Source organism: Tauraco erythrolophus, chromosome 14 (genome assembly GCF_009769465.1).
Source record: "Tauraco erythrolophus isolate bTauEry1 chromosome 14, bTauEry1.pri, whole genome shotgun sequence".
NCBI classification, from domain to species: Eukaryota; Metazoa; Chordata; class Aves; order Musophagiformes; family Musophagidae; genus Tauraco; species Tauraco erythrolophus.
Genome location: NC_141478.1, coordinates 7,311,828 through 7,337,744, shown reverse-complemented (window position 1 = coordinate 7,337,744; position 25,917 = coordinate 7,311,828). Strand labels below are relative to the sequence as shown.

Genomic DNA, 25,917 nt, shown 5'->3' with positions numbered 1-25,917 from the left:
CAGAATGCACCCATACACCTGCAGAAACCCAGTACTTTCAAGCCTATCTTGTTCCCTGGAGCCAGCTAGAGCAAAAAAAGAAAGTGAGACCCAGATATTTGTCAGGTGGAGAAGACCTCAGATTTTTAAAAGAAGTTTTATTTCAGTTTCTGGCTATTGTTAGGATCGGATTTGCTCAGGTGTCAAAGCTGCTCAGCCCCAGCTGATGTGGGTGGGAACAGTGAGGACAAGGCTGGTGCAGTCTGAATATTCACAAAGGCAAGTGCTGTTGTACAAAATCCCTACAGTTTCAGACCTTTCACGTTTCTGTCTTAGTTGCTTATGGTATTTCTCTGTTCTTCTTTCAAGCCTACCTCTTTCTGAAGCCAGTCTGGTAACATAAGCAGAAAGGGTGGTTCTTGCAATGGGTTTCAACAGTGCATTAATAACTAATCAAGGCTGGAATCATAGCAGGTGGTTAAAAAGGGCCTGTTGGTCATCATTTTGAGCTCTGGCAGGAAGCCTGCCCTGGAAAATGTAATTGCTGTCCAAAAGAATACAACAAACTCTGCCAAAAATAATAAAAGTAGATCATCATCCAAAGCCACACCAGCTGAAACATGTGGCAGTTTGCGCGGGGCGGCCAAGTGAGATTCAGCAGGGCTTGGCGCTCGCCGGAGCGGGGCCGGAGACGGCGGCTCTGCTTCCTGCATAGTATTGGGTTTTTGTGGGATGGGTCTTCATTCCTCTTCATGGAGGCAAATGTGGCAAATTTTGAAATTTTCCACAACAGAATATTTTGAGATCAAAATGTCTGAGATGAGTGTTTTCTTATATGGCTATATATCGTGAAATATGAAAATTTGTCACATAAAAGTGACATTGTTTTTTCAAACTCTGAAATAGTGTGTTCCACTTTGAAATTCTGAGAAGCAGAATTTTCAACATTCTGTCCTTTTTTTCCACCCTTTCCAAAAATGAAAATAGGATAAGCAGCCATAGTCTCATAAAGCCTCCTGACTTCATCCACTGCATTTTTCCAGTAGCACACTGGTCCATCAAAGGCTTTCTGGCCAATTTCACTTACTAGGACTTTGCAATAAAGATAAACCTTATGAAATGTAGATATAAGAAGGAGGCAGCTGTATTTGCTGCTTTGGAAATTGCTGTTTCCAGCCTCCTGTCGTGTGCTCTGTAGGATTCCTCCCCGTAGCAGTTCTTTCAGCTGGATTATTTTGAAAGTATGAGTATCTTAACTTGGATTGTTTTGCGGGACTGGGTTTGGAAATGCCAGCACTGGCAGTTTGGCTGGCAGGACTTGCAGCATATGGATAGTAACAAGCTCTATCAACTTCTTAATCCAGCTCAGGTCCAGCCAGAATGGTTCGGTTGTCTGAAACTGGTTTCATTTTCTGAGCACTTACCTATGTGGCTTTAAGGGGTTACCTTCTTCCAGGAAGTGGTTGCAGGAAGCAGAGTAATAAACTGCCAGAGAAATGAGAGTCACCATGAATTCATTAATAGAGACATGTTGGAGATGGGCAGGAGCCAGTGAGCGACAGTACCAGGGTTACCCTTAGAAATACTACTCTGAGACATTTGTGATTGCTTGGTTGGGTACAAACCCTTTTTAGTCTAACCAGGATGAAGGGATGCTTACAAAGAAAAGCAGACTGAAGCCAAAGGCTTGGGAATTAAGGCACTTCTATCAATTTAAAAATTAAAATTCTTTTTTTTTAAAAAAAAAACAAACCAGCCAACAAAAAAACCCAAACAAACCTGCACCTCCACCCTCTTCAAAACATGAACCCCATCAAAAAGTAGCAAATCCAGAGGTGGACATCTCCGAACAAAGCAGAAATTGGGCATTTATCACAAAGCCATTACTCCCAGGAGAGTGACCTTGCAGAGCCACACCAGCTCCTGAAAGGTCGCTGAGTGCCTGGGAAGAGGATGAGTACAGGAAGAATTGTGGAGGTTCTGTCTCAGAAATGAGAGGCTATCATGCACCTTCCTACGTTCATCCTACTTGACTCACGAGGGTTGCTTCCTTCAGGCAAGGGTTACCTCTCACTAAACACCTTTAACTGGGCCACTATGATGTGTTTGATTTTTAGATGGGATATTCAGTTGCTTTTAATTCACTTGCCAGCTTAAAAGGCAATCTCAGGTCTACTGGGGAAAGAATTGGTGTCTTCTTCCAGAGCCTCCATCCTATTCCTGACCTGCAGGGCTGAAAAGGGCTTTGTTTTCATATTTCAGCTGTGGTTGTGGGTGCTTAATTAGGGGACATGAGCCCATAATGATAGCAGCAGCTGTTCTCTCCCCTGGGGAGAAAGAGACTCTTTGGGGACAGAGTACTCTTTGGGGACAGAGTCCTCCTTGGCACAAAAGAAAATATTTTTATGAAAGCAGCACTGGAGAGGCTGGCAGCTCCCCATGGGTTCTGACTTTGTAAGAAACCTCAGGAAAACGTCCACATGGTCTGTAATTTTGGGAAGTGGAGGGAAGGCTGAGCACTAGGGATGAAATGGAAAATAACACACTATCAGGAACCTAGTCCTCTGGATCCAGCCTCTGGGGTTTGTGCTTATAATGTAACCAACTGCTAGAAATTATATTGGAAGTAATCTTAGATTGGGGGATTATCCTGCATCCAGCCAGTTTCCCCATCCCCCAGAACAGACTAGCATCTGGCATCCCTCAGACTTCACCGCATGGGGTGAGTGGGGGAGATCTTTGGAGGGGGTTGTCAGACTGGGCCACCCTCGCTGCCTACTCTGAAATGTTTCGTGGGAACATAGTCCTGTCCCACCCATAAATAGTATGTGTTAAAACTTCCCAAATTTCTCTTGCTGAGAAGTTTGTGTAGAGTCTGTTGAGAAGTAAGATTGCCATGAAGCAAAACATGTCTGGAGCCACACCCCACATTGCCCACAGCGATCCTCACAGATGGTGTGGGGGGACCTCAGCCTGCTCTTGCCACCATCCCAAGGAAGCAGGTGGAGCTGTGACCTGTGCACGCCAAGGGCTGAGCATCTCCTCCAGTGAGGGACCTCGAAGGGAGGAGATGGGTGGAAAGACATGGGAGGATCCTGAATTCAAGCCATGGCTGCTCACTAGGAGAAGTCTGGCAGGTCCCAGGCTAGCACCCTAAATGTCTGACCATCCTCTGTAAGAAGCAAATGGTGGACTTGATCCAAAGCCAGTTAAGGTCAGTGGAAGAGTTCCCATAAACTTCAGTGAAATTTGGGTCAGTGCAAAGAATGACTATTGTCAAGAGCAAGTACTTTTTTCGAATGGTGTTTGCAACGGGAGGAAGCGGAACAACGGAAGTTTTGTTTTTAATTTCCTTTCCTTCCTGATGGCTCAGCCATTACTAGAGTAGATTAAATCTATTCAGCAGAGGAAAGCGCTGCGCTTTCCTAAATGGCTGGTACAGATAGCTGTTATCAGCACTACATTCCCAGCAGTTTGCCTGACGTCATTGGTGATTCCCAGGCCGCTCCTTCCTTCAGAAATTTAGGATGGGCTTACCCAGTCCTGGTGCCTGTGAGTCATCCTCCACCGTGCAGCACAGTCTCTACCTGAGCAGCAGCCAGGCGAAGGGAGATTTGAAAAAGATGTCATAAAAGATCTGAAAACCACTCTTGCTGAAAGTGAGAGTTTTGCCCATGGCTTTCAGGAGGGCAAAGGGATGCCCAGACAATTCTTGGGGGAACTGTTACTTTTCGGCCACTCTCTTCTGCCTGCCTTGCTTTGCAGGAGAGCAAGCCATGTATTATGTTGGTCTTTAATTGTCCTGAGTTTTTCCTCGCAGACTTTTTGAAAAAACATGATGAAACAAAGGAGAAAAAAAAAAATAAAACTAGCTCATGTTCCCAGGGAGCTGTCGGCTGAGCTGGCAGCCCTGGAGCAGGAGTGGTAGGGACTGCGGGGCAATGTGAGATTTTCCTTGGTGCAGGAACACCTGAACAGCAGAAATATGAATTTTCCATCTATGTTTTGGAGAGCTGGACTCTGCGGCAGGTACTGTGTTCAGGATGGATAACTACATGTCTATGTGCGTGCAACAGCTTGATCGGCCGGGGGAGAGGGGGATTTGGGTAGCTGCAGGCTGTTGGGGTTGGCAGCATCGTACCAGACTGAATGAATCAGTGTCCTCTGATCTTGGAAAATAGCTTCTCTGGCTGATGCTCAGAGGGGATGCCTTGAAATCCCAGGAGTTGTTGGCACAAGGAAGAAATAGCAAACGCTAAGTTAGAGGCTTTAAAAGGACTGGAAATGCGGCAGTGGTCCTCTGCTGTGGTCAGGCAAGAGATGGGAAGGAGGAGTGGGGAGTTTTGCAGGGAAGAGCCTTTCACACGGCAAGGCTGGTGTGGAGGAGGTACAGTGGGAAGGAAACGGCTGAACTTTTCTTCCTGACTGCATCATTGCTTGGAAACTCAGCAAGCTGTCTGTATTGACATAAAACGTCAGTTAGAAACGGACTCGCTGTTCTCTCATTTAAGGTATGTGGGATGGGAAGGGATACCCCCAAGACTGAGGTTAAAATGAGAGGGAGGCAGTTTTGGCAGCCTTATCCTCAAACGAACGTGTTACGTCTCTGCTGAACGTAGTGCAGAGCTTAAAAATTAAATAAATAAAAAAGGAAGGCTGTGTGGCACCAACCTCCAAACCGACAAATGCTGAAATTCAAATTTTTCAGGCTCTGAGATTTGGCCTGTATGTGTGAATAGCTCATTGTACTCAGTTGTATGATCTGTTGGTTTTTTTTTTCCGTAGTGTATTCTAGCATCCAAGGAGGATGAGAGGTGCTGGCTGTTACAGAAATCAAGTGATGGAGATAAAAATGTGCAAGACCCTCAGAAGGGTTAACAAACACAGGTTGTGCTCACAGTTGGGTTAGACAGCTTGCCCAAGCAGGGGAGAGATGGATGGGAAGGACATTGTGCAGTTGTCTCATACATCCCTATACTCCTATGTAGGATCAAAACCACTCAGTGTTAAACAAGAAATTGGTCAGCGAACTCAGAGCAGAATTGCCATCCTGTAGAGAGGGAAAAGTGCCCTGGAAGTGTATTTCCATGCTAACCTACTGCTGGCACAATTCCTGGGAAATCATACAAGGAAATCTGGCTGTCTTCAGTTAAAGCAGCACCGCAGATTTGGTAAAACAGGTGTTTGTGTTTAACGGCTGGGAGGAGATGAACACAGCTCGAAGTCATGCGACTTAAACCCTTTAAAAAAAGCATACTTGGCATTTGAGCAAACTTTTTTTTTCCTTTCAGAGTCTCTTTGGTGGCTGCTTCCCAAGGTAATTAGCACAGAGAAAATTTGCTTGAAAGGTGGAAATCGCTAGTTCGAGCCCACAGCTACAGCTGGCGTATTTGCACCATACTGTCGAAGGTGTGGAATCCATGTCTCGTGGGCTTGTGCGGCAGGGTGTATATAGCCTGCCCTGGATTTGCACGCTATAGTTAGGTACGTTCTTTCACCCGCTTCTTACACTGAGTTGGCTTCTTCTGATGTGATAACAAGCAAATTTCAGGGACAAGAACATGAGCCAGCAGGGTAGGTGGAGCAAGTGACTTGTTCTTACATTTCAGAGATGCTAAAGAGGTGCTCAGCATTGGCTTTTTGTGCTATGCATGACTGGACAGGGCATGGGTTTGGGTTTTTTTGTTTGTTTGCTTTTTGCAGAAAGTGATGGAAAGCTGGACTATTAAACTCTTTTTCAAAAAGTTTGCTCAACCCAGTCCCTAATTTTTTACAGTGAGTGTCCAAACTACCTGTAAATCCTTTGGAGGAAGAGCATTAAGCAACATGTATGACTTCAAGGATGCTGCTTTGGATAAATAACCACTATGAACATAAGTTTTTGGTAGAGGATAATGGAGACAGCACCGTACGGTGCGGGGAGATCTGTTAAATCACCACGTGGTGTACGTGTTTTTGTAGGCAGAGTGTCTGACCAGGATGCTTACATGGGCTGATGTGATTCTGCAGGTTGTTTATATGTAGAACGTATGTAAATATTAGGAGATGGGGTGTCAGAGAGATTGCAGTTTAAGTAGGAAAACACTGCTACAACAATGCCACTGCGTTCATAATCCTCCATGAGTGTTCACTGCTTTAGTTAAATATGCAGAGACTGATGGAGATTGCTAGTGGATTAGTGTCTGGTGTGTCTGGTGCCAGGGATTGATTAGCATAAGCAAATTTCTTCTCCAGCTTCCCATCAGTAAGGAGAGAAATGCAGCCTGCAGTCCCTCTGCTGCCTGGGAGGGTACTGGGATGCTAAAGAGGAAAACTGTTCAGGAGTGGGGAACAGTTTGCTCCCAGTGCCAGCTGGTAGGGACCAAAGTAATCCCCAGACTTTTGGAGTGGGAGCATCCCTGTAGTTTGCCTTACTCACAGATTGGCTAGTTTAATTTTTGTTTTGCTTGCAAATGCAATTTTTGAGGGTTGTGGAACTTTCGTCATTATGTGATTTGTTTCTCTGCCATCTTGTTGGTGATTCTACTTCAGCAACTGGGTAAAGTGGTGACCCAAAGGCCAATATAAACAGGGCTCTGGGCTGGGATTTTGGTTGGTTTAGGGTTGGGCTTTTTTTATTTGCTTGGGTTTTCTTTATTTCTGTGTTTATCAGAATGAGGGCACAAGCCAGCTAATGTGTGTGGTTTTGAGCTGTCAGCAACTTGATCTAGTGGAAGGTGTTCCTGCCTGTGACAGGGAGTTGGAACTAAATGATCTTTAAGGTCCCTTCTAACCCAAACCATTCTATGATTCTAAGTGCACCTAGTCATTATGGAAAATTCAGGGCTGGACACTGAGCTTGTGCTCCTAATGCAAAAGTCCAATCACTTTTTGTGCCGCTCTGCAAACATTACGCATATGCATCAGGATCCCCTGGGACTGTCAGTTGTTGGTACAACATTGATCCTTTGAAATCTGGTCTTGATAGTGCTGGGGACAGGGATTTGCTGATAAAACAAACTTAAGGCTTGGTAATAATTGAAAATGCAACGTAGCTCACCAGGCAAAATACCTGCTTACAGGAATCACATTTCATCTCAAAGTCAGCAGACATCTCCTTGGAGAAATCCTGGAGTCTGATGGAAATCAATATTTAAAGGGACACTGGTAGTCTGGGGAGAAACCTCCATGTAAGGTACCTTCAAGTCCTAGCAACCTCTTTAGGGATTAATATCTGAATGCTAAATATAGGCCAGAACAAAGAACCATGCTGTGAAGAGGTTAAGGAGTCTTTTCTAGCAGGCAGAAGGAAGGCCACTGCCATCAGCTCTCTACAGCCCTGGAAGAATCGCATGAGAAGTTTGTTATATCTGTTGCATGGGTGCATTTTTTTCCTGCCTCTTGATAAGTAAACGAAACCCTCCCAACCAGCTTTAGATACAGCCTTTAAGTCTTACTAAACACAGAGGTAAATAAGTCGTTCTGCAGCGTTTCCCTACAGTGGTGAGTAGCTTGCATTAAAAAAATAAATCTTCCTGAGGCAGGAGCTGATTTTACAGGCTGCAGACAGTGATTTGATAAATTTATGGAAAGGTTTGATAGGAGAAGAGGGGAAGGAGCTGATGGGAGATGTCCAAGGCTGCCTGATTTCAAACTAGGTAGCAATTTATTTCACTGGCTAAAGGCAGGGCAATCAAATACTGAACCCCTCTGTGGGGTTCCTATCGCAATTGGTCTCATGGAAATGGGAGAAGTTAGGTTCAATCCAACACTTCTTCTTTGCAGACTTGCTGCTTGCTGGAACCGTTTCAGTGGCCAAAAGCAGCTGCAGGTCTGACAGTGAGAAATACACTGTCTCAGGACAGCGCTGGCGGTTGTTTTTCCAGGTGTTATATTGCACAAACAAATGCAGGCAATGAGCTCTTACAGTGGAATTGATAAGAAGAGCTCAGAACCAAAATCCAAATGTTTTTTCTAGCTCATTTTGTGTCTCTGATTACTAAAGCACTGCATAATATTTGTGCATCTTGCAACACTTAACAAGGAGGGACTAGCCTTTGTTAAAAGGTGGAAAAATTATGAGATGCAGCGAACAGTGCTTGGGAAGGTCACGGCTGAGCAGGGAATTCAGTCTCTCACTAACCTGGGGAGCGCTAGGACATCCTTCCCAATCTCTAGTATCACTTGAGCAACCCTAAATAGATGTCCCCTTCTGAGGGGTCTGCTTTTTGGGGGCTTCTGAAGGCTGGAGGCAAAGCTAATAAATGACATATGTGCTACTGTACAGATGGCAGAAACCCCCCAACCTCTTCCCCCCCCCCTCCCCACCTCATCTCATGCCAATACAGGGCTGGAACCGCTTTGATCCTTATCAGAACAAAGACTAAACATTAAAGTGAATTATCCCAAAGTTGCTCTTCATTAATCGACAGCTGCAGGCACTTGGAAACATCTGTCAGGATTGTTTTAACGTTCCCTTCGCTTCAGTGGTTGCACCGAGGAAGCAGAACAACTCAAAACATGCCATTGGTCCAACACCACCTATCGAGTGTCCTACAGTCGACCGCAGAGGTGCAGATAAGCGGGAGCAAGAAGGGAGCAGGAGGTGGTGATGGGCAGCTGGTTGTGTAGACGAGGAATCGAGCGACAGGAAAAATGATGTCTTTCCATGGTAAATGAGGAAAGCTGGGAAGGAAAGAGTCGGGGCTGAGCATCGTTGCTGGGCTCTGCGGGAATGCAGACATCCCTGTGCCTGTGTGGGAACGGGGCAGCTCGTGGGCACGCTGTCTGCCAGGGAGGATGGGCAGTGCTGGATGATTCCGGCGGGTTTTGCCGTGGGAAGAAGCCATCTGGCTGGGAAACAGCCTCTCCCTACCCTTACTGTGCGTTTCTGAGGTTACGTGAACTGATAGGAATCAGAGAAAACCCACTGATGCAACGGGCTCTCCCCCATCGAGTGGGAATGCAGAAGCCTTTATCCTGAGCCCTTGAGGACCAGTACCTCGTGTGCAGGAGAACACAGCATCTCCGGTCTGTCCCGCTGCACCTTTGGTCCCCGCGGGCTGTGCTGGGGTGGTGTTTCTTTAAGGGCAGGTTGCAGAGCTCAGGAATTACGATATTCCAGTAATCCCTTCGCATCGGCCTGCCCCGTCCTCCATGCAGCGGGAAATGTGGGACAAGCAGGGTTTTGGGATTATCTTGTGCTCTGCAAAGCCAGTTCCCTTTGTGCTTTTAGAAAGAGCTCACTCCTGCAGCAGGCAGGGGGCTGGGGATGACATCCCTGGCAGGATGCTGTCCCGTGTCTGCAGCAGCATCCCCAGGGCTATGGCAGCATGCGTGTGTGCTCTGCCCTCCTCCATACATGCATTTCGGGATGGTCACTGAACCACCTGGTTTCTGTTATCCTTGACAGAGATCACAGTTCTCTCCTTGATCCATTCTTCCACAGAGACGTAGTTCCTTGATGTGATGATGACACTAGCTTTGCAGAGGTGAGAATTTCCCACATCTTCCAAAGTGATTGGCTTTTTACCCTCCAAAGCTGTCCCTTGGCATGGTGCAAGGGGGAAGAGGCATTGCTTCAGCTATATGCTCTGCTGGAAGTGGGCTGCCCCTTAGGAACTCCGTGCACAACCTTCTACATCCTCATTTTCATGGAAGAGCCAAGGCAGGAGCAGCCTGGCTCAAGGGGACCATGAGCCTGGTGGATATCAGCCACATCTCCATGGCTAAACAAAATGGGATCCTCTGCTACACCAGGGGCTTGCCCAGGGTTGGTCCTAGAAGGGTGACCAGGGTTGCTGTGGAAATAGAAAGCAGTATTTTCCAGAAGTGTCTGGATGACTCAAGCAAACTTGCACTGAGATTGCAAGTCCCTGGAGGCAATTCTCGTAGCGCTTTCTGGGGCTTTATTTGCAGAGGATTGCTTTGCACAGGGGCTTTGTGTCTGAACTTTTCCAAAGTGCATCACGAACAAATCTCCTTCCTCTCAGCATCAAATAAATCCTCACTTTGGGAACAGTTGCAGCATGGCTTCTCTTGCTGATGCTGGCTCTTGGGACTGGCAGCAGGGCTGTTTTGACAGGGGGACTTTGGGAAGAAGTAGGCAGGGACCACGGGGGCTGTAATTCAGCTCCATACCCATCTCCATCATGCAGCTGGGAACACTAGGGAAACGTTGACATTTCTTGGTGTAACCTCCCATCCTTTTTTCTCTCCTCCAGCTCTCCAAAGTGAGTATTTATCAATCACATCTTAGTCTGCCACTTGGTAAGGTCAGGAAGGTTGGTTGAACCCCTTGGGCTCAGGGTATGCCTGCACTGGTGACTGGAACTCAGGAACATGTGCTCAAGGTAGACTTTAAACTGCCTGGCACAAATAAGAATAGCAATTCAGTCCTGGCAGCAGGATGCCTGTGTGGAGCTGCAAGATGGGTCCACAGTGCTAGGTAGATTCTTGGGTACCAAGGTGAGATGCTTGCTGAATTCACCTATTTCCAAAAACTGGGCTTTAAGTTGAACCTTAGACATGTGGCACCCAACACAGAGCAAAGGCTTGAAAAAGGTCACCGTGGTGGTAACCTGGAAGTGGTGCTGACTGTTGACTGGCAGATTTGATGTTTGGACCAATTTGGTATTGAGGCAGACAAGGACAGAAGCCCTCAGCATCTTTGGGGATTAACTCTTGGTTTAGCACCTTTTCCTGCGTTCTTAGACCAGTTCCTTTGAAGCCAAAGAGCATACAAAGAGTATGTTCCTGAAGCAGGTCTTGTATAAACATTGTGAGGAGTAAGTCAGAAATATATATCCTGCTGTTATACATTATTGCACAGTCTATTACTGGGCAAAATAAATAGCAGATGCTGGTAATGCTTCATATCAGGACTTAGGAGGAATGTGAGGTAGGACAAGATGACAGCTTAACAAGACTTTTTCGTTTTCTCATTTCTCCACGTTATAGGGTACTTCTGACGTGGCTACCACTATTCACTAAATCCCCTTACAAAGTGCATTAGTTCCTTTATAAAGCAAAACAAACCCCCGTTTTGCTTCAGCGTTTTATTAAAGAAACGAGGCCTGTAGATAGAAGAGGACAGACATAGAAAACACCGTATGGGAAGGGGATTGGGAAGTAGAAATGGGAGTGTGATGAGAAACATGTGTGGCTTCAGTGAGAACAACTCCTGCTGAGCCCTGCCTGCCGTCCTGCCGCAGGAGATGCTGCTTTTCCTCCTCCCGTCTCACCTTCCCAGCTCACCTTCGCCTGCTGCTTGGTGGAAGCTCTCCAAAATAAATCTCCTTGTGTTCTCAGGCCCTGGTGGGGCTGAGGCACTGAAGTGAAGTGACATGGTGTTCTTTAGCTGCCTGCGTGGTTTTTTTTCTCAGCCTGTGACTTGACTGTGTGCTGAACCTGCTCTTATTCCCCGCTGAACTGTACCTGCGATGCATCCTCACTGCACCCCAGCGAGGCTGGCAAACCCTGCTGCATCTCCCTCTGTGTCTTATTTCCAGCCAGGAGGGTTTCTGCTGGGAGTAACTGTCCCCAGTTAATTCATTATAGAGATGGAGTTGATGTTTCCCCCGTTTCACACTGCGAAGAACACGAGTTTGCTTGTTTCAGGATCCTGTTGCTGCTGGAAAGCAGCTGGGATTGCCAAGGGACAGCTCTTTATTACTGAAATATTGACATCCTTTATCCCTGTCTCTACAACTTGTTTCTTGTGCACTTTGCATGACCAACTGAGCATCTCCGTGCCACAGTCTCTCCACAGATGTAGTGGTACCTGCTGCTGCTCCATCCCTTTGCTCTAATGGAAAACTGCATTATCAGTCCTGGACCTTGCTAGTGACAAAATCCCATCACAAAATGTCAGATCTAATACTCCTCTCCGTCCCAATCCTTTCCTCAGCCCCTGGATAATGTCTGTTATATGACAGGACAAAGTAGGATTTGGCAAATTGTTCCACTTGAAAAGATGGGGAAGAAAATATTTCTGGTTTCTCAGTCCAGCCTGGCTGGATCGTGGTTTTTTTTCCTTCCTGCCTTTTTGGAGACAAGGAGAGTGGGGAAGGGAATAGAGCAGGAAAGCTGAAAATGGTTAGCTGTTTTCAAAATAAAATGTAACTGTGCTTTAAAAGGGCCCAAACTGAAATGAAGTGAGTTACTAAACAAAATGTTTGAATTTTCCCAAAACAAGGTCATTTTGTTTTTTAATTTGCAGCTCTTGACTTTTTTCTAAGAATTGCCATAATTTAGAAGGAATTTTAAAAAGAATGATTCTAAGATTGGAAATAAAAAAAAAAACCCACACACTAAATTACATAAAGGAGAAAGAAACCTTTCTCATCCTGCTTTCACTAGTCTGTGTAGGGCTGACTACATTGCAGAAAAGAAAAGCCCCACTCCTTGAAACGTTGGATGCAGGACCAAGCAGAGACCCCTTTGAAGAGGGTCAGCCAGCTTTGCAGAGCAAGAAGCATTTGTTTCCAGGACAGTCTTGGATGTTTTCCCTTTCTCCTTACAAGGAGGATGGATGTTTGTTACTGACTGTACTGCTCTGAGCAATGGAAATAAATTTTAAGCTGAGAGTGAAAAGGGAGAGGCTGCAGTCTCCTGTACTGATCACCAGGTTTGTTGCCATCAATAGGAGCTTCAGAAGAGACTGATGGAGCCAGGATTAGACCTTTGATCTGTTTGCTCCTGGTATTAAGTGCCTTCTGGCTCTATCAAGTCAAGCTGATTTAAAAACTAGAGGGAAACACGGGGAAAGACCTAGCAAGTGGTGTTAAAGCTAGCCACAAGTTTAGCACATGTTTATCCCTAGCAGCAACCCCAGGACTGGGAAAAGGGGTTTTGCTAGACTTCATCCTCTACTAAGCAGCAGCTTTGTGGTTTCATGACCAGGTGAATGATGTGGAAAGTGTTTTCCTAGTAATGGGGATGGCTAGCAATCATGCAGAATTTCCTGAAAGAGAAAGGATGTCTTAAGCTAACTCTAACTTGGGTAATTTCCCCTTAAGCCTTCAATTCCACAGATATGTTCAACCACAGGCAGTATCCCAGTCACCTCATAACCTAGTTCTTATGCCCAGTCATGTGCTCTGTTGACCCCGGAGCACGGTCCAGCTCTCTGGAGGGCCTAAACTATCCATCATAACAATCCATGCCTTGGGTTTCTCCAAGACTTGTTTGATTTGTGGCATAAAGTGTAAAATACTATTATTGCAACGGTAGGATTTGTTGGAGTCTTGAATGAAGATAACGAAAAGGGCATAGGGTGAGCCTGGTGTTTTCTTCATTTTAAGAAAGACTATGGGAAAAGTAAAACCACAATTAACATGAGGGTTTCTTAAGCTAGCCTAGAGGTGAATAATAATTTAATATCTTATTGTAAGATCTTCAATAGCTATGTCCCTGCTCAGTGGATGCTCTATCCCACATTGCCCTCTAGCGAGGATGTTCCAGAGTGAATGTCTTCCAGCTTTCAGCTGCCAGGAGATGAAATGTGGTATTTTAATACCTGAGGCCACAGCTTGTTTCTGAAGCGGTGGTTTGCCACGCAGTGCAGATAGTGCCAGGAGGGGCAGCATTCACCTGTCGCAGGTGCTGGTGTGTGCACCTGCACTGGCCACAGCTTTCTTGACGTTTGCTTTTGATTTGAGTTGATTGCCCCTGCAAGCATCTCCCTGCTGCTGATGGATCGCTAGCCAAAGGTCCCTGCTTTCTTCTGCTTTGGAAAAAGGGGAACATCTTCCCTGGGATTTTTTGATGAAGGATGATATTTTTCAATGGTCTTTGTCTTACCTGTTACTCCATGAAGCACACTTCAGTTCTGTGGTTTTGCCTGTATAGACGCAGTCTGACAACCCAATCACGGGACAAACTTCTGTCCCTCTTCAACCCAAAACTGGTGCAAACCCAAAGGTGTCACCTAGAGGGTTAGAACTGGTCCTTGTCCTCCTGCCTGCTTAGCCGTGTGAGCCTGCATCGGTGCCAAACAACAATTTTGATGTGTTCCCAGTTCTCCAAAGCTCTTAAACAGTTACAGAAAATCAACAAGCAATAGGCTTTAAAAACAAACAAACAAACCAAAAAAAGGGAAACCAAATATCTGCTGCCTGTGGAGAGCAAGTCATGCCTGATTCATCCTGTCCCCTGCAATGCCCAGAGCTGTCCTCTCCTGGGTGGTGGGTGCCCTGGAAGCAGCTGTCTGTTGGCCATGCAGTCTTCTTGCTTGCACACACAGGTCCCATCGAGGCAATGGCACAGCAGTTCAGCAGCCTTGTTGGCTCCTTGGTGCCTGTGGGAACCTGTTGCAGCCCAGAGTGCTTTGGTGCCCACAGCAGCCTTCCCTCAGAGAGGGTCATCCCTGTGGATGAGAGTCCTCAGGCACATCTGGAGGAGCAGGTTTCTCTGGTTGCTGGGTACCGGGGTCGGGGCTGAGGATCCAGGACTGGAAAGAGGAGATGCTCAGATCTGCTTGGCTTTTTCTTCCCCTTACACCTTCTGGGGTAGGGAAGTAAGAGCAGAGCAATGTCATAACTCCTACTGAAATCCAAGGGCTCCTCTTCTGACATGTGGGCTCTGTTTGCCACTGCCCTGGGCACAGCTCCTGGGGACAACGTGCACTGCTCCAAACTATATGAAGCCCAGCGTGTCCCTGTATGCTTGACCATAATTACATAGATATTTATAATTAATGTTCAGTCATCAAAGATAAACCTGATCTTTGATTGCCAGCTTGTTCATCAGAGTAAGAACCATGGCCATTCCTCTGCTAGATGTTGTGTATTTAAACCCTTCAACTAAAAACTTGACAGTTTTAGAACAGTTTGTTCTAAAATCTGTGATTTCCTGCATGCAAACAGCCAAAAAGCACAGCCTGATTGCACGTACAGCAGATACGTGGGTGAAGGCAGCACCCTGCTGTCAGCATGATCCTCCCAGTGGCTGTAGGACCCCAGTAGCGATCACGGTTGTGTTTGGGGAGCCATGGTGGGCTGCACCGTCACCCAGCCTGCTCCACATGGCACTCATGGGTTGCACGACAGACACTAATGCCATCTAGTGACTAAAAAAAATGCAATGTGGATATTTTATAAAATGCCACTGGAAATTTTATAGCCCTGAGTGGGGCAGGCCTTGGGGCTGGGAAAGAGGGAGATGGAGCTGGGTGCGCACTGGGCAGAAATCCCTTTTCCCTGCTCTCCTGACCTGCCTTGTCCTTCATTTCACATCCCACAAAGCACTTCTGCAGGTAACCAGGGACTGGGATCTCCCACGTGAGGCTTTATAGATCCCTGGGGGAGCAAGGAACAGGTTGATCGAGAGGCACAAATTCCCCGACTCAATGCCGGATTGCGGAGCACAAACCTGATGCCCAGGGACAAGGTGACTACAGGAGAGGAGGTGGCTGGCTTGGCTGTTGGCATGGACATCACGAGCAGATTCTCTGGGGACTAGTTTAAGCTGGCAGCATGGGCTGCAACATAGTGCCATTGCTGCGACTTGGAGCTGAGCTGAGACAGGCAAGGGGTGGCCACTTCTGCCGCTGTCCTGACAGCGGTGACTCGTTACCGTGGCTCATACGACCTGATGTGTTATTCCTCCCACCACCTTTGTTTCTCCCTCTTGCTTCTGTAGGCAATTGCCACGCAGGCGTTAACGTGCTAGGCTCCTGTGTGAGCATCTGGCTGGAGATGCCATTGCTTTGTACCTAGTTATTAATGCAGCCAAGTCCCAGTGCTACAAATGTAGAGGAGTTAGTTTGCTCTCTGCGTTGTAAAAATGAAGGTGAAGTTGTTTCTGACCATACCAGCTTATTCTGCTTCTCTAAGCTGTCCTCGGCAGGTGTGGTTTGCCTTGCGTGGGGCTGGTGGTGTCCTGGAAATATTTTGCAGTTCTGATTACTTCTCCAGCTCTTGAGAAACGTACAGAGAGAGAACTTGGGAATTAAAAGTTTCCAGTTAAGGAACTTTGGGGCTGAGATAGCTGCAATGAAGTGTGTTACGAATGCACCGAGATGAGCAAGCAAAGCATCCAGATGCAAACAAGCTCCTTCATGGGATGTTTCTGAAGTGCAGCGTCACCAAGACTGGTGCCAGCACAGGCTGGTGCATCCCTGGCCGAGGGTTCCAAAGAACCATCCCCCTCACCGCACACATGGATCCATCAGCAACGTTTGGCGCCAGAGCAAACGAGTGGGCACTGCTCCGTTCCATGCTGCTCGGACCTGACCATGCTTCTTTTGGAAAGCTGTGTACAAGGGTCCTTGGGGACTTTTTGTTGTTTTTCTACTCCAAATGTGAAGGTACCAAAGATGTTCCTATTGTCTAATTAACAAATTTTTTGTGTTATCTTTGCTGCTTCTTTTTCTGGATTATCCTTACGTCCCCCTGCCTTTCTTCCCTGGATAATTAAGAGCTGGCAGTGTGCCTGTAGCATTCCTGTTTCAGGGCCAAAATGGGAGTGAGAATAAATGCTTCTAGATATTGTATTGAAGCAAATAAGTAATTTGCTTATAATAGCTCTCCGCCTGGCAATACACTGGCAATTTCATGCAGTTTTTGCAGGAGGAGCAAACAGTTGTGTGAAGTTGGAAGAACCATGTGCCTTGGGGAATATTTGCCGTGTGAGTATGGTGGGTAGAAGGGCTTCACAGATTTGGAAGAGTGCCCCTACCTCTGTAAAGGAACTTATCCAGCAGTCTGTGGCAACTCTGCATTTCACAGATTTGCTGGCCCTAAACTCTGCAAACATTCTTGTCTACCAAGAATTTAGCTGGAGGTGGTAAAGGTAAAGGCTTCCTTGTGGGGAGAAGGCAGGTCTGTTTTACCTTGTGCTTTTGAGTAAGACATCTTCTAGAGCAGCCAGCCAACCAAAACACAGTATACATCCGCACTGTCTTCTCAGCTCAATAGAAATCGTTCAGTGTTATCACAGCTTCATCTGCTCCTTTTCCTGAAGAGATACTCAAAAGCAAAAAGCATTTAGGGTGCTGTTTTGCCTGAAGCATTCAACACAGAGACATATCTCAATCTATTTGGCATCAGTAGGGCAAGAGCATCTTGCAGGAGACAAGCAGAACCACTTGCAATGAATAACCTGAGCCTAATACTAATTTTCTCTTTTCTTTCTCCTTGCAGGGATCCTGTTTACGATGCTGGTATTTGGACCAGCCTGTGGATTTATCTTGGGCTCCTTCTGTACCAAAATCTACGTGGATGCTGTCTTCATTGACACAAGTAAGGAGAACTGGGTTTGATTTCAAATCAAGCATGTTAACGTTGGATCAGCAGGACAAAAATGTTGATGCTCACAAGCTGAAAAATGCTTTTCATTCCAGCTTGAGTCCCTCTTGCATGTATGGGTGTCACTTTTAGAGGAGTTTTATGATTGGGATTTAAAAGTTTTCAACTCTATCCTCATAGATAATAAGTTTGTAGTAGATAAAATTTGTTCCCTTGTATGGGCTTTTGTACTGCGATATGAGTTTCAGCCTAGCTCTTAGAGGGCCACCTGAAAGTATCATCGTGGCAAGGCACACCACTAGCCCTGGGCATTGTCCTACCAGGGGAGCCGGGTCCAGGGCACGCAATGAAATCTGAAGAGCTGCTGTCCCTGGGACCTGGAAAGACCACCCAGGCTTGCTGATGGTCTGGATGACCTTATGTGGATGACCCTGTCTGGTTGGACAAGTTCAGTCCCACAGAATTACTACTTTTTCCCAAAGCAGTGCTAATTATTACTCGTTTTAACTCTGCACTTGGGTTAAAGCAAGCTGTTCGCAGATTGTCTTTTTGTTCATTAAGAAAACACTCTGCAAACTTTTATTCCTACCTGCACTATGTGCTCGTTGCCATTAGAGGGCAATGTGTACCAGGCTGTTCTCCGCTGCTCCCCTTTGGCTATAGACTGCGAACGTGGTGTTTCATTCTTTTCCCTGTTTTTCAAACGGTTTTTCTACAGTTCCTGGCTCCATCTGATCCCACAGGCTCTCATCCTGCTGCAGGGGTGTTGTCCTCTTTGAGAGTGCATTCTGGTTTGATGATGTTGCAAATACATCTTACCAGGATGCATTTGGATGGAGCTGAAACTTGCAGGACTCAGAATTGTGCAAATCTGGGAGTGCTACTGCCTTTTCTTGGTCTCCCATGCATGTGGCAGCTGAGGAAATCTAAATAATATTAAATGAGCTGGAAACAAGTATCTTTTTTGAAGGCCGAGACTTGGTCAGACGCCATGTGGCCCCTTTTTTGTTCCTTGGCTTTAGCAGAGATATGCCAAAGACTCGCTTGGTCCTGTAGGCAGAGGACCTTGTGTGCTGGTTTTGGCTGGGATAGAGCTGATTTTCTTCATAGTAGCTAGTATGGGGCTGTGTCTTGGATTTGTGCTGAAAACAGTGTTAGTAATGCAGAGATGTTTTCATTATTGCTGAGCAGGGCTTGCACAGAGTCAAGGCCTTTTCTGCTTCTCATACCACCCCAAAAGTGAGTAGGCTGAGGGGTCACAGGAAGCTGGGAGGGGACACAGCTGGGACAGCTGACCCCAACTGACCAAAGGGATATTCCATACCACGTGATATTATGCTTAGCATATAAAGCTGGGTGAAGAAGAAGGAAGGGGAGGGACCTTTGGAGTGAGGGCATTTGTTTTCCAAAGTAACCGTTACACGTGATGGAGCCCTACTTTCCTGGGATGGCTGAATGAATTCCTTGTTTTGCTTTGCTTGTATGCACAGCTTTTGCTTTACCTATAAAACTGTTTTTATCTCAACTCTCTCAACTTTATCTCACTTCTACTCTTCCGATTCTTTCTCCCATCCCACTGCAGAGGATTGACCAAGCGGCTGGGTGGGGCTGAGTTGCCAGCTGGGTTTAAACCACAACAGCGTGTTTGAACCTCATTGCATATTTGACCATTAAGTATAATTTATGCAAAAATATGAATGTGCAAAAAAAGATATTTTTTCTCCCAGTACGTGAAGCTGTAGATCTCCTCACTGTAAGATGTTAAAAGTCTACAAATAGACTCAAAAACATTTGAATGATTTTACAGAAGAAAAAATTAACATGATACCAAATGTAGCTTAGAAATCCCCTGAGCCACAAATCACAAAAGTAATATCAGGAATATGTTGACTTTATTCTTGTGGACTTTCTGGGAATCTGCAGCTGGTTACCATCAGAGACAAGATGCTGGCCTAGCTAAAAAGTTAATTCGATGTGATCTGGCTATTTTTAACATAAGACATTGCTCCAAATTTACAGCTCAAAAAGCTCCAGGCAAATATGGAGCCACGGAGGAGAACGGTGGAGTGTTATCAGTGAGAAGCTTGGAGGAGCTGTGGCTCAGCAGGTCATAGGAAGGGTATAGTGCTTTCTAGCTGCAGGTCCAGCTGGCTTTGGCCATGGTCCTATCACTGTCATGTGAAGGCTGGGACACGTATGGTCTCCGTCTATTTTCGTATGGGAAAGAGTTTCCACATTGCAGCTGGCTCTGCCTTGGAGCTCAGGGTGGCATGAGGAGACTGAGCTCTAGAGGGTTGAGCCCTGTCCTGCTCCCCATTTCAGGCAGGAGGTGTGGGATGCCATGGCATGCTGCTGTGCTGCCCTCCCTACAGGACTTATTTTAGGAGGGGGATGTGAAGAAGACCTTGGTTTATGTGGCTCTTCATGTAGCTGTGTTCTCAAGAACTTGAAAAAATACACTTCAGGCAGGAGGAAATAACAGCAGAAGAATCCAATCCCTCCAAAACATTATTTTTCAAACTTCATATATATTTGAGAGCTGTGTGTTATTTTCCCTAAGGAGAAAAGAGTTTCCTTCCATCTCTGCTTGAGAGACAACTTGATTGCCTCGCTGGAGACAGATTTTTCAGAGTGGTGGTAACCAGACAGACATCATGAACGGAGGAGCTTGTTATTCCAGCCACGCAGACTGGGTCTCCCCAGGGAGTCAGCTTCGGTGCTGGGCACCCTCCACCAGCTTACGAGGCGGCTGTTAAGAACACAGTTTCTTCTCTCCTGCTGCTTATTTTTATTCCCCTAAACTGACTCCAGAGCCTTCTTTTTGTTTATCTCCACTGAGTGATGGCCTACAGGATACTCTTGCCTTTTACTCTGCTTTTCTTCATTTTCTGATGATTTCTCTACTTTTCTGAGCCCATTTGATGCAGTAGGTGTGTTTCTCTTCCAATATTTAGGACTGTTTAACCCTCCACACAGTCACAGGTGCACATAAAGCCCAAACGCCCATGTCTCCTTTGCTGAAAAGCGCTATGAATTCAAAGCAGGGAAAACGTTGTCCTCCTGGAAAAATAAAAAAAGGGTAAGCCAGGATAGAGATGCGATGTCCTTGTCAGTGCTGCTGCTTCTCCATGCAGATCTTTGTCCCAGTAGGTATGTCAGCTGTGTGTGCACATTTGACACGCTGGGATAGTGATGTCTGAAACCTCAGTGCCAGCATGGGGGACACTGACTGGTGCATAGCAACTTCCTAGAGCTGGCAGAGCCAGACACTGGAGACTCTGATTACAGGGTGTTGCAGAAGCTGGATGTACCATCTAGATAGACAAGGTGACAGGTTACTCGTCCTAAGGACTTCTTGGATGTGGAGGTCGTTATGCACTGGTTGCTCACACGGTATTGGTGTGAGATGCACCGTGGGTCCCCACCTTGTGTCTGGGAACCCCTCACCAGCCAACAGAGACCCCAACAACCATCTTCCAACCTACAGGATCATCAATACTACTATCTTCCCTCTCCCTGTGGTCAAGCACTGACACGTGCATGTGTGTCCCCTTGCAGGTAAGCTGGACATCACCCCAGATGACCCTCGGTGGATCGGTGCGTGGTGGGGAGGCTTCCTGCTGTGTGGTGCCTTACTCTTCTTCTCGTCCCTGCCGATGTTCGGCTTCCCGCAGTCCTTGCCCCCGCGGCCAGAGCATGCTGGGGAGAGCGAGCAGGCCATGCTTCCCGAGAGGACTACGAGAGACCCAAGCCGAGCAACGGGGTCCTGCGGCACGCTCTGGAGGGGGAGAGCAGCACGACCTGCTTCCAGCAGCTGCGAGGTGAGATGTGGGCTCTTGTCACATTTTCTGTGAGAGTCAGTGACAGATTAACACCTGGTTGGATTTATAATTGGTCTCTGATTTGGGCTATCTACCTCTACCCCCCAAAAAAATCCCCTAAAAAACTCAGTATCGTGAAATTTCAGTCCCTAGCTTCTAATTGTCTCTGGCATTGTCCTCATTTAGAGAAAGACTTTGTTCCACTTGAAAGGTTTAGGGTTTTTTTAAACTACAAAGCTTCAGAAATGCACGATAGTCTTGTAGAGTTGATAAAAAAGTGAAGGGCAACATAGTTGCTAAAGCAATTTGTGAACTTCTTTCCCTTCTATTGTCCTGCTCCTCTCTGCCTCCTGAAAAAGCGAGGGAGCCAGCAAGGGCAGTTAAAAGAAGTTGGGAGCTCTCGGCATTGGTGCTGCAGCTTAGCGCAGTGCCAGGTACAAAGCAGTGACGCTGGGCACCACCGCAGCTCATAAACTAAGGTAGATACCAGCCCAGAATAGCAGCAAAGTGGCAGGGCAGAACGTGGCTTGCAGCAAATTAGCGTAGAAAACCCCACGTCGTGTCCTGCAGCGATGGAAACAGACTTGCCTCTAATTAAGGTCAGTTAAGGATCCAATATTTTGCTGGGGAGTGTGGGCAGATACTCTTTCCACAGGCTGCACTAGAAAATGCTTCATCTGAGAGGGTGGTTCTGTAGCGCTGGTGGTTGCTTCCCACTCTCTGTCACTGTGGCAGAGGGGGTTTCGTTACTGCCTGATGCATTAGATAAATGAGGACAAAATCACTTACTCCCTGCGCAGTCGCCTTAATTGGGAGTTGAATGAGTTGCAGGTAGGAAGGAAAAAGAGACTTTGGGGAAAAAAGTGTATTCTGAAATATAAAAATGCCTTGAATAGTTGATGTGGTTGTTCATTAAGGAAAGGTCAAAGATGTGAGATTTTGACTCGATGAGAAAATTCAAAAGAAAGGTAAAGAGATAAATTGTTTGAAATTTGTCAGTAAAAGGAATTTCATCATCCTTTTGTCCTTGTTGCAAGGATTTTCTTGGGTTTGGGGAATGAGCTTTTTCCTGTTACATCCATCTGGATAATTCTGTGGCTTTTGTTGTGGACTCATTGCAGTGTCTGCTTCAGGCCACTGTGTTTTTGGAAGAGGCACTGGAAATTTTTGCAGACTTTGCTATAGAGGAATTAAAGAATACAGTATGTTCCTGCTGCATGGAGAGGCAGCAGTTTTGCCCGAGGATGGTGCTGAGCAAGCTGAGTTTCTTGCCCACAGAGAGGCTATGGGGGGGTTGCTAGAGCATCTATTGCTCTTTGAAGTAGAGAAATTCAACTGCCACATCCACATGCTTTAAAGTATTGATTACATCAGGAGGCAGTAACGTTAGTCATCTTATTGCAGGTAACCCCATTTTGGATCAGTCGGCCTTCCAGAAGTCTCTTTGTAGATGGACTTTGAAATACAATTTACATCACACCAAATAAGACAAGGAATGACCTTTTTAGTTATGCTTTTGAGGCTGTCACAGACGACGTGGTGTTGGTAGCTGACATCTCCTTTCAAGTCCCTTGCCCCTATTGTCACAGTCAGAACGTGGTCAAGAGTCCTGTTTGCTGAAGTGCCAGCCTGGAGGAGATGTTTGGACACATACCCCAGGAGAAGGCAAACACGCCTCACTCATTTCTGATGAGCCCTGTTTAAGGTGATGGGTTGAATCTTGCTGTGCATATACATTATTTTGCCAGCAGCTGAAACATATATATGCATTCCTGTGTGGCAGGACCTCGTATCTTTAATCTATTTGTTGATTGTATAAAGTTTCCTTTGGGGAAAGTTAGACTGTGTAGTCTTTTTCCTGGGATAAAAAGGACTGGTAATTATATACAGTATATATTGTATGTGCATGCGTAGTCATGTCTTCTGTCTATTATGGGCTTTGGATTTGCCTGCATTTGTGAAGCTGAACAGCAGAGGAGGTACCAGTACATGCGGTTGGGTGTGGAAGTGCTCATCAGGGTTTGTGTGGCCGTAACTCTGACTCCTTTTTAGCAAGTGTTGTTTCTCCAGCTCGGTCCTGGACAGGTGTGCACTGGCTCTAAGTCCACGTTTGCATGGAGGTGTGGATTGTCCATCTCTTGTGCACAGTGTGGGGAGGAAGATTTGTTTCTCTGGACACACTATGTGTCAACAGTGCATCCTTAGAGACCAAGCTGGGTCTCCTTTTTGGCTATCAAAGAGGTTTGATTATTTTTTATTTTATTTTATTTTTTCCCTAAGCCTTACAGCAACTGCTGCAAGTGAGTGGACATGGCAGGAGAGGAAGCGGGGCGGTGTCAGTTGGAGACGTGTTCCCAGCTGGGTCACAGCTGTCACCCAGCGACGTGGCATGTCTGGCACATGGGAGGATGCTCGAGACACTACAAGATCAGCTGAAAGACAGTGAGATGCAGGGCTGGGTGAGATTCCTTGGCTTTCTCTAGCCTCAGCACACAGAAGAGCTAGGACTGATATAAAAGCAACGTGCTCCAAGTGTCAAAAAGTCTTTTACATCTCTATCAAGGTCTAAACAGGAGGGAGGGCCCAGCTTTTGGGACTCCATGGCATCTCTTCCTGTGGAGTATTTTCACGCTGGGAAAAGAAGCATCCTTAAGAGGAGCTTTGAACTTGAAACAAAAACTATGCCTTTGAACATCACGAGGTGAAGAGGCAATCAAAGGCAGCAGAGGTGGTGGGTGGCTGCCACAGCAGCTCTGCAAGGGGACACGGCAGGTTGGGCAAAATAGCTTTGGGACAGTCCTGGGAGGTGCTTACCGTTGCTAAACTGGCGTGTGAATGCTGCACTGCTTTACCTGATTAGTATTTCAGTTAAGCAACGCAAATCCATTTGGGAGCACAGGGAAGTGAAGGATTAATAGCAGGGAGAGGAGGGATAAATGCTGCTGTTGCTCTTTGCTCTCGGCTGGCAGCCTGGCAGGGTTTTCCAGCTCTCCACTCTCCGTATGGTCTGTGGAAGCGCTTCAGGCGTGGGCTGCGGCAGTCTTTGCTGTCATCGGGGCACAGCTTTGCTTTCCTTCCTCTGGTCTGCTGTGGGGACCTCTGTGCTATTCAGGGCTGGAGACGATGCTCGGCTGTGTCGGGGCACCTGTGCCCTCTGCTCGTGTCTGTCCGGCATCTGCCCTCCCCCTCGGTGTTAACACACCGCCTCTAACCCACCGCCTGCTCCAGGACGTGCTTGGAAATGTTTTGTTAAAATCTTTTTTATTCTTTCGTACAGAAATGTTGCATCTACTGAATTGAGCGGTCAGTTCTGATGAAATTTGGTTTCAAAATGCTTCTTTGGCTTTATCTTTAACACCTCTGAAACATTCTACTCTAAATGCATTTTGTTTTGCAATGATTTAAACCAGAAATCCATTACCTTCCACCTGCCCGTCTAGTGAGAGAGATTAAAAACCTAAAAGGATTGAAATTGATATGGAATCCTTCAGGTTTGGAGCGAGAAGCTCATTCGCAAGGAATTAAAAGAAAACTCACTGTGGAATTAAATGAATTTCAAACCTGCGAATTCCCTAGATTTGGAAACGTTTTGGTTTCTGTTCAGCCTCATTTCCAAAAGCGTAGGAGAGCTGGGATGTACAGCTGACAGCTGTCTTGTCTTCTGTTCGGGTCCTTCCTGCTCTGTGCACCAATCTGCTGAATATCTAGAGAAGGAGCTGCTCTGAATCCTGGATTTCTCTCCCCAAAAGTGCTCTCTAGGAGCAGACATATAGTGCTGGGCCAGAAGCTCCCAGCTGTGCAGGGGGGTGTCCTGGGTCATGGAGAGCCTATAGTCCTCGATGGGAGTTCATAGGATTGAGTGGGATTAACGGCTAACACGAGTAGTTTTAAATTCACGGCTCTAACAAGTCATAGTGACAACCTTTTGGGGAGGGTTCCATCTGTACCTTAATTCATGGCCATAGTGCTGAGTCTTTGGCCCTGATCCAGACAGGTAGCATGACCTTAATGCCTTTTGGATTTGGATCTTGGCTCGCCACCAACATCTAAAAGGCTTGCTGAGAAATCCTAATCGTAGATAAAGGGGAGGTGGCTGATCATAAAAGGCCCCACATCAGGTCCCATCGGTCTCCGAGCTTCCTGTGAGCTGGCTTTCTTGAGGATGAGGGCTTTTTTGACAGGTGGTTCTTGACTTTTTCAAAGCCAGCATCCTTGTTATCAGAAGCTTTGATTATTTCAGAAAGGCCTTCAACCTGCCCGCTTCGGGGCAGAAGCTGAGCAGCAGCTGAGGTCAGGCAGAGTATGTCTGTCTCCGAAAAGATACTGTGCCTTGCCGTGACCTCCATGACATGGGTGAGGGAGGTTTACATGCCCCTCTGAAATTGAGCAAAGGTGGTTGCCGAAGGCAAGCTGATTATCTAGAGGGACCTGCTTTCCATCAGTGAGAACATTACTGTTGTTTCACGCTTGTATCTGCCGAGAAGCCTCTTTGACATGGGTATCACCCTTTTCCTTCATATCCTTCATGATGCTAATTTTGCCAAGTCCACACAGATTTGGACATATTAAACTCATCTGAGATATCTTCAGCACCTCTTGCCTCACTCCATCTTCTCTTTTATAGGAGCTGCCTCTTTCCAGGAGGTTTTTTCTTCTTGCTGCCTGCACTATTTTCTTCATCCCTTATTTCTCAAGCCAGGTGGAGACTTTGCCTTTTGTTTTCTATTCAGATCTGAGGCTTGCTGCCTACGTTGCTGTTAGAAAGTAGTATTTTGGCTCAATGCTGTATTTCGCCTTTCCCTCACCGTACTGTCCTAGGTGGACTGGGCTGTAAACCTCCCTCCAATTTATTACTTTACTTTCTGTGTTCCTCATCTTTACTGCAAATT

At 46.5% G+C, this 25,917-nt stretch overlaps 1 protein-coding gene across 1 annotated transcript in view; it reads left to right on the top strand.

Annotated features, from left to right (window-relative positions):
• Positions 1 to 25,917, top strand: part of SLCO3A1 (solute carrier organic anion transporter family member 3A1) — a 139,934-nt gene that overhangs the window by 94,218 nt on the left and 19,799 nt on the right. Inside the window, 3 exon segments of the mRNA XM_086620482.1 lie at positions 17,103 to 17,201; positions 20,766 to 20,939; positions 20,942 to 21,028. Coding sequence (XP_086476608.1) covers positions 17,103 to 17,201; positions 20,766 to 20,939; positions 20,942 to 21,028 — 360 coding nt within the window.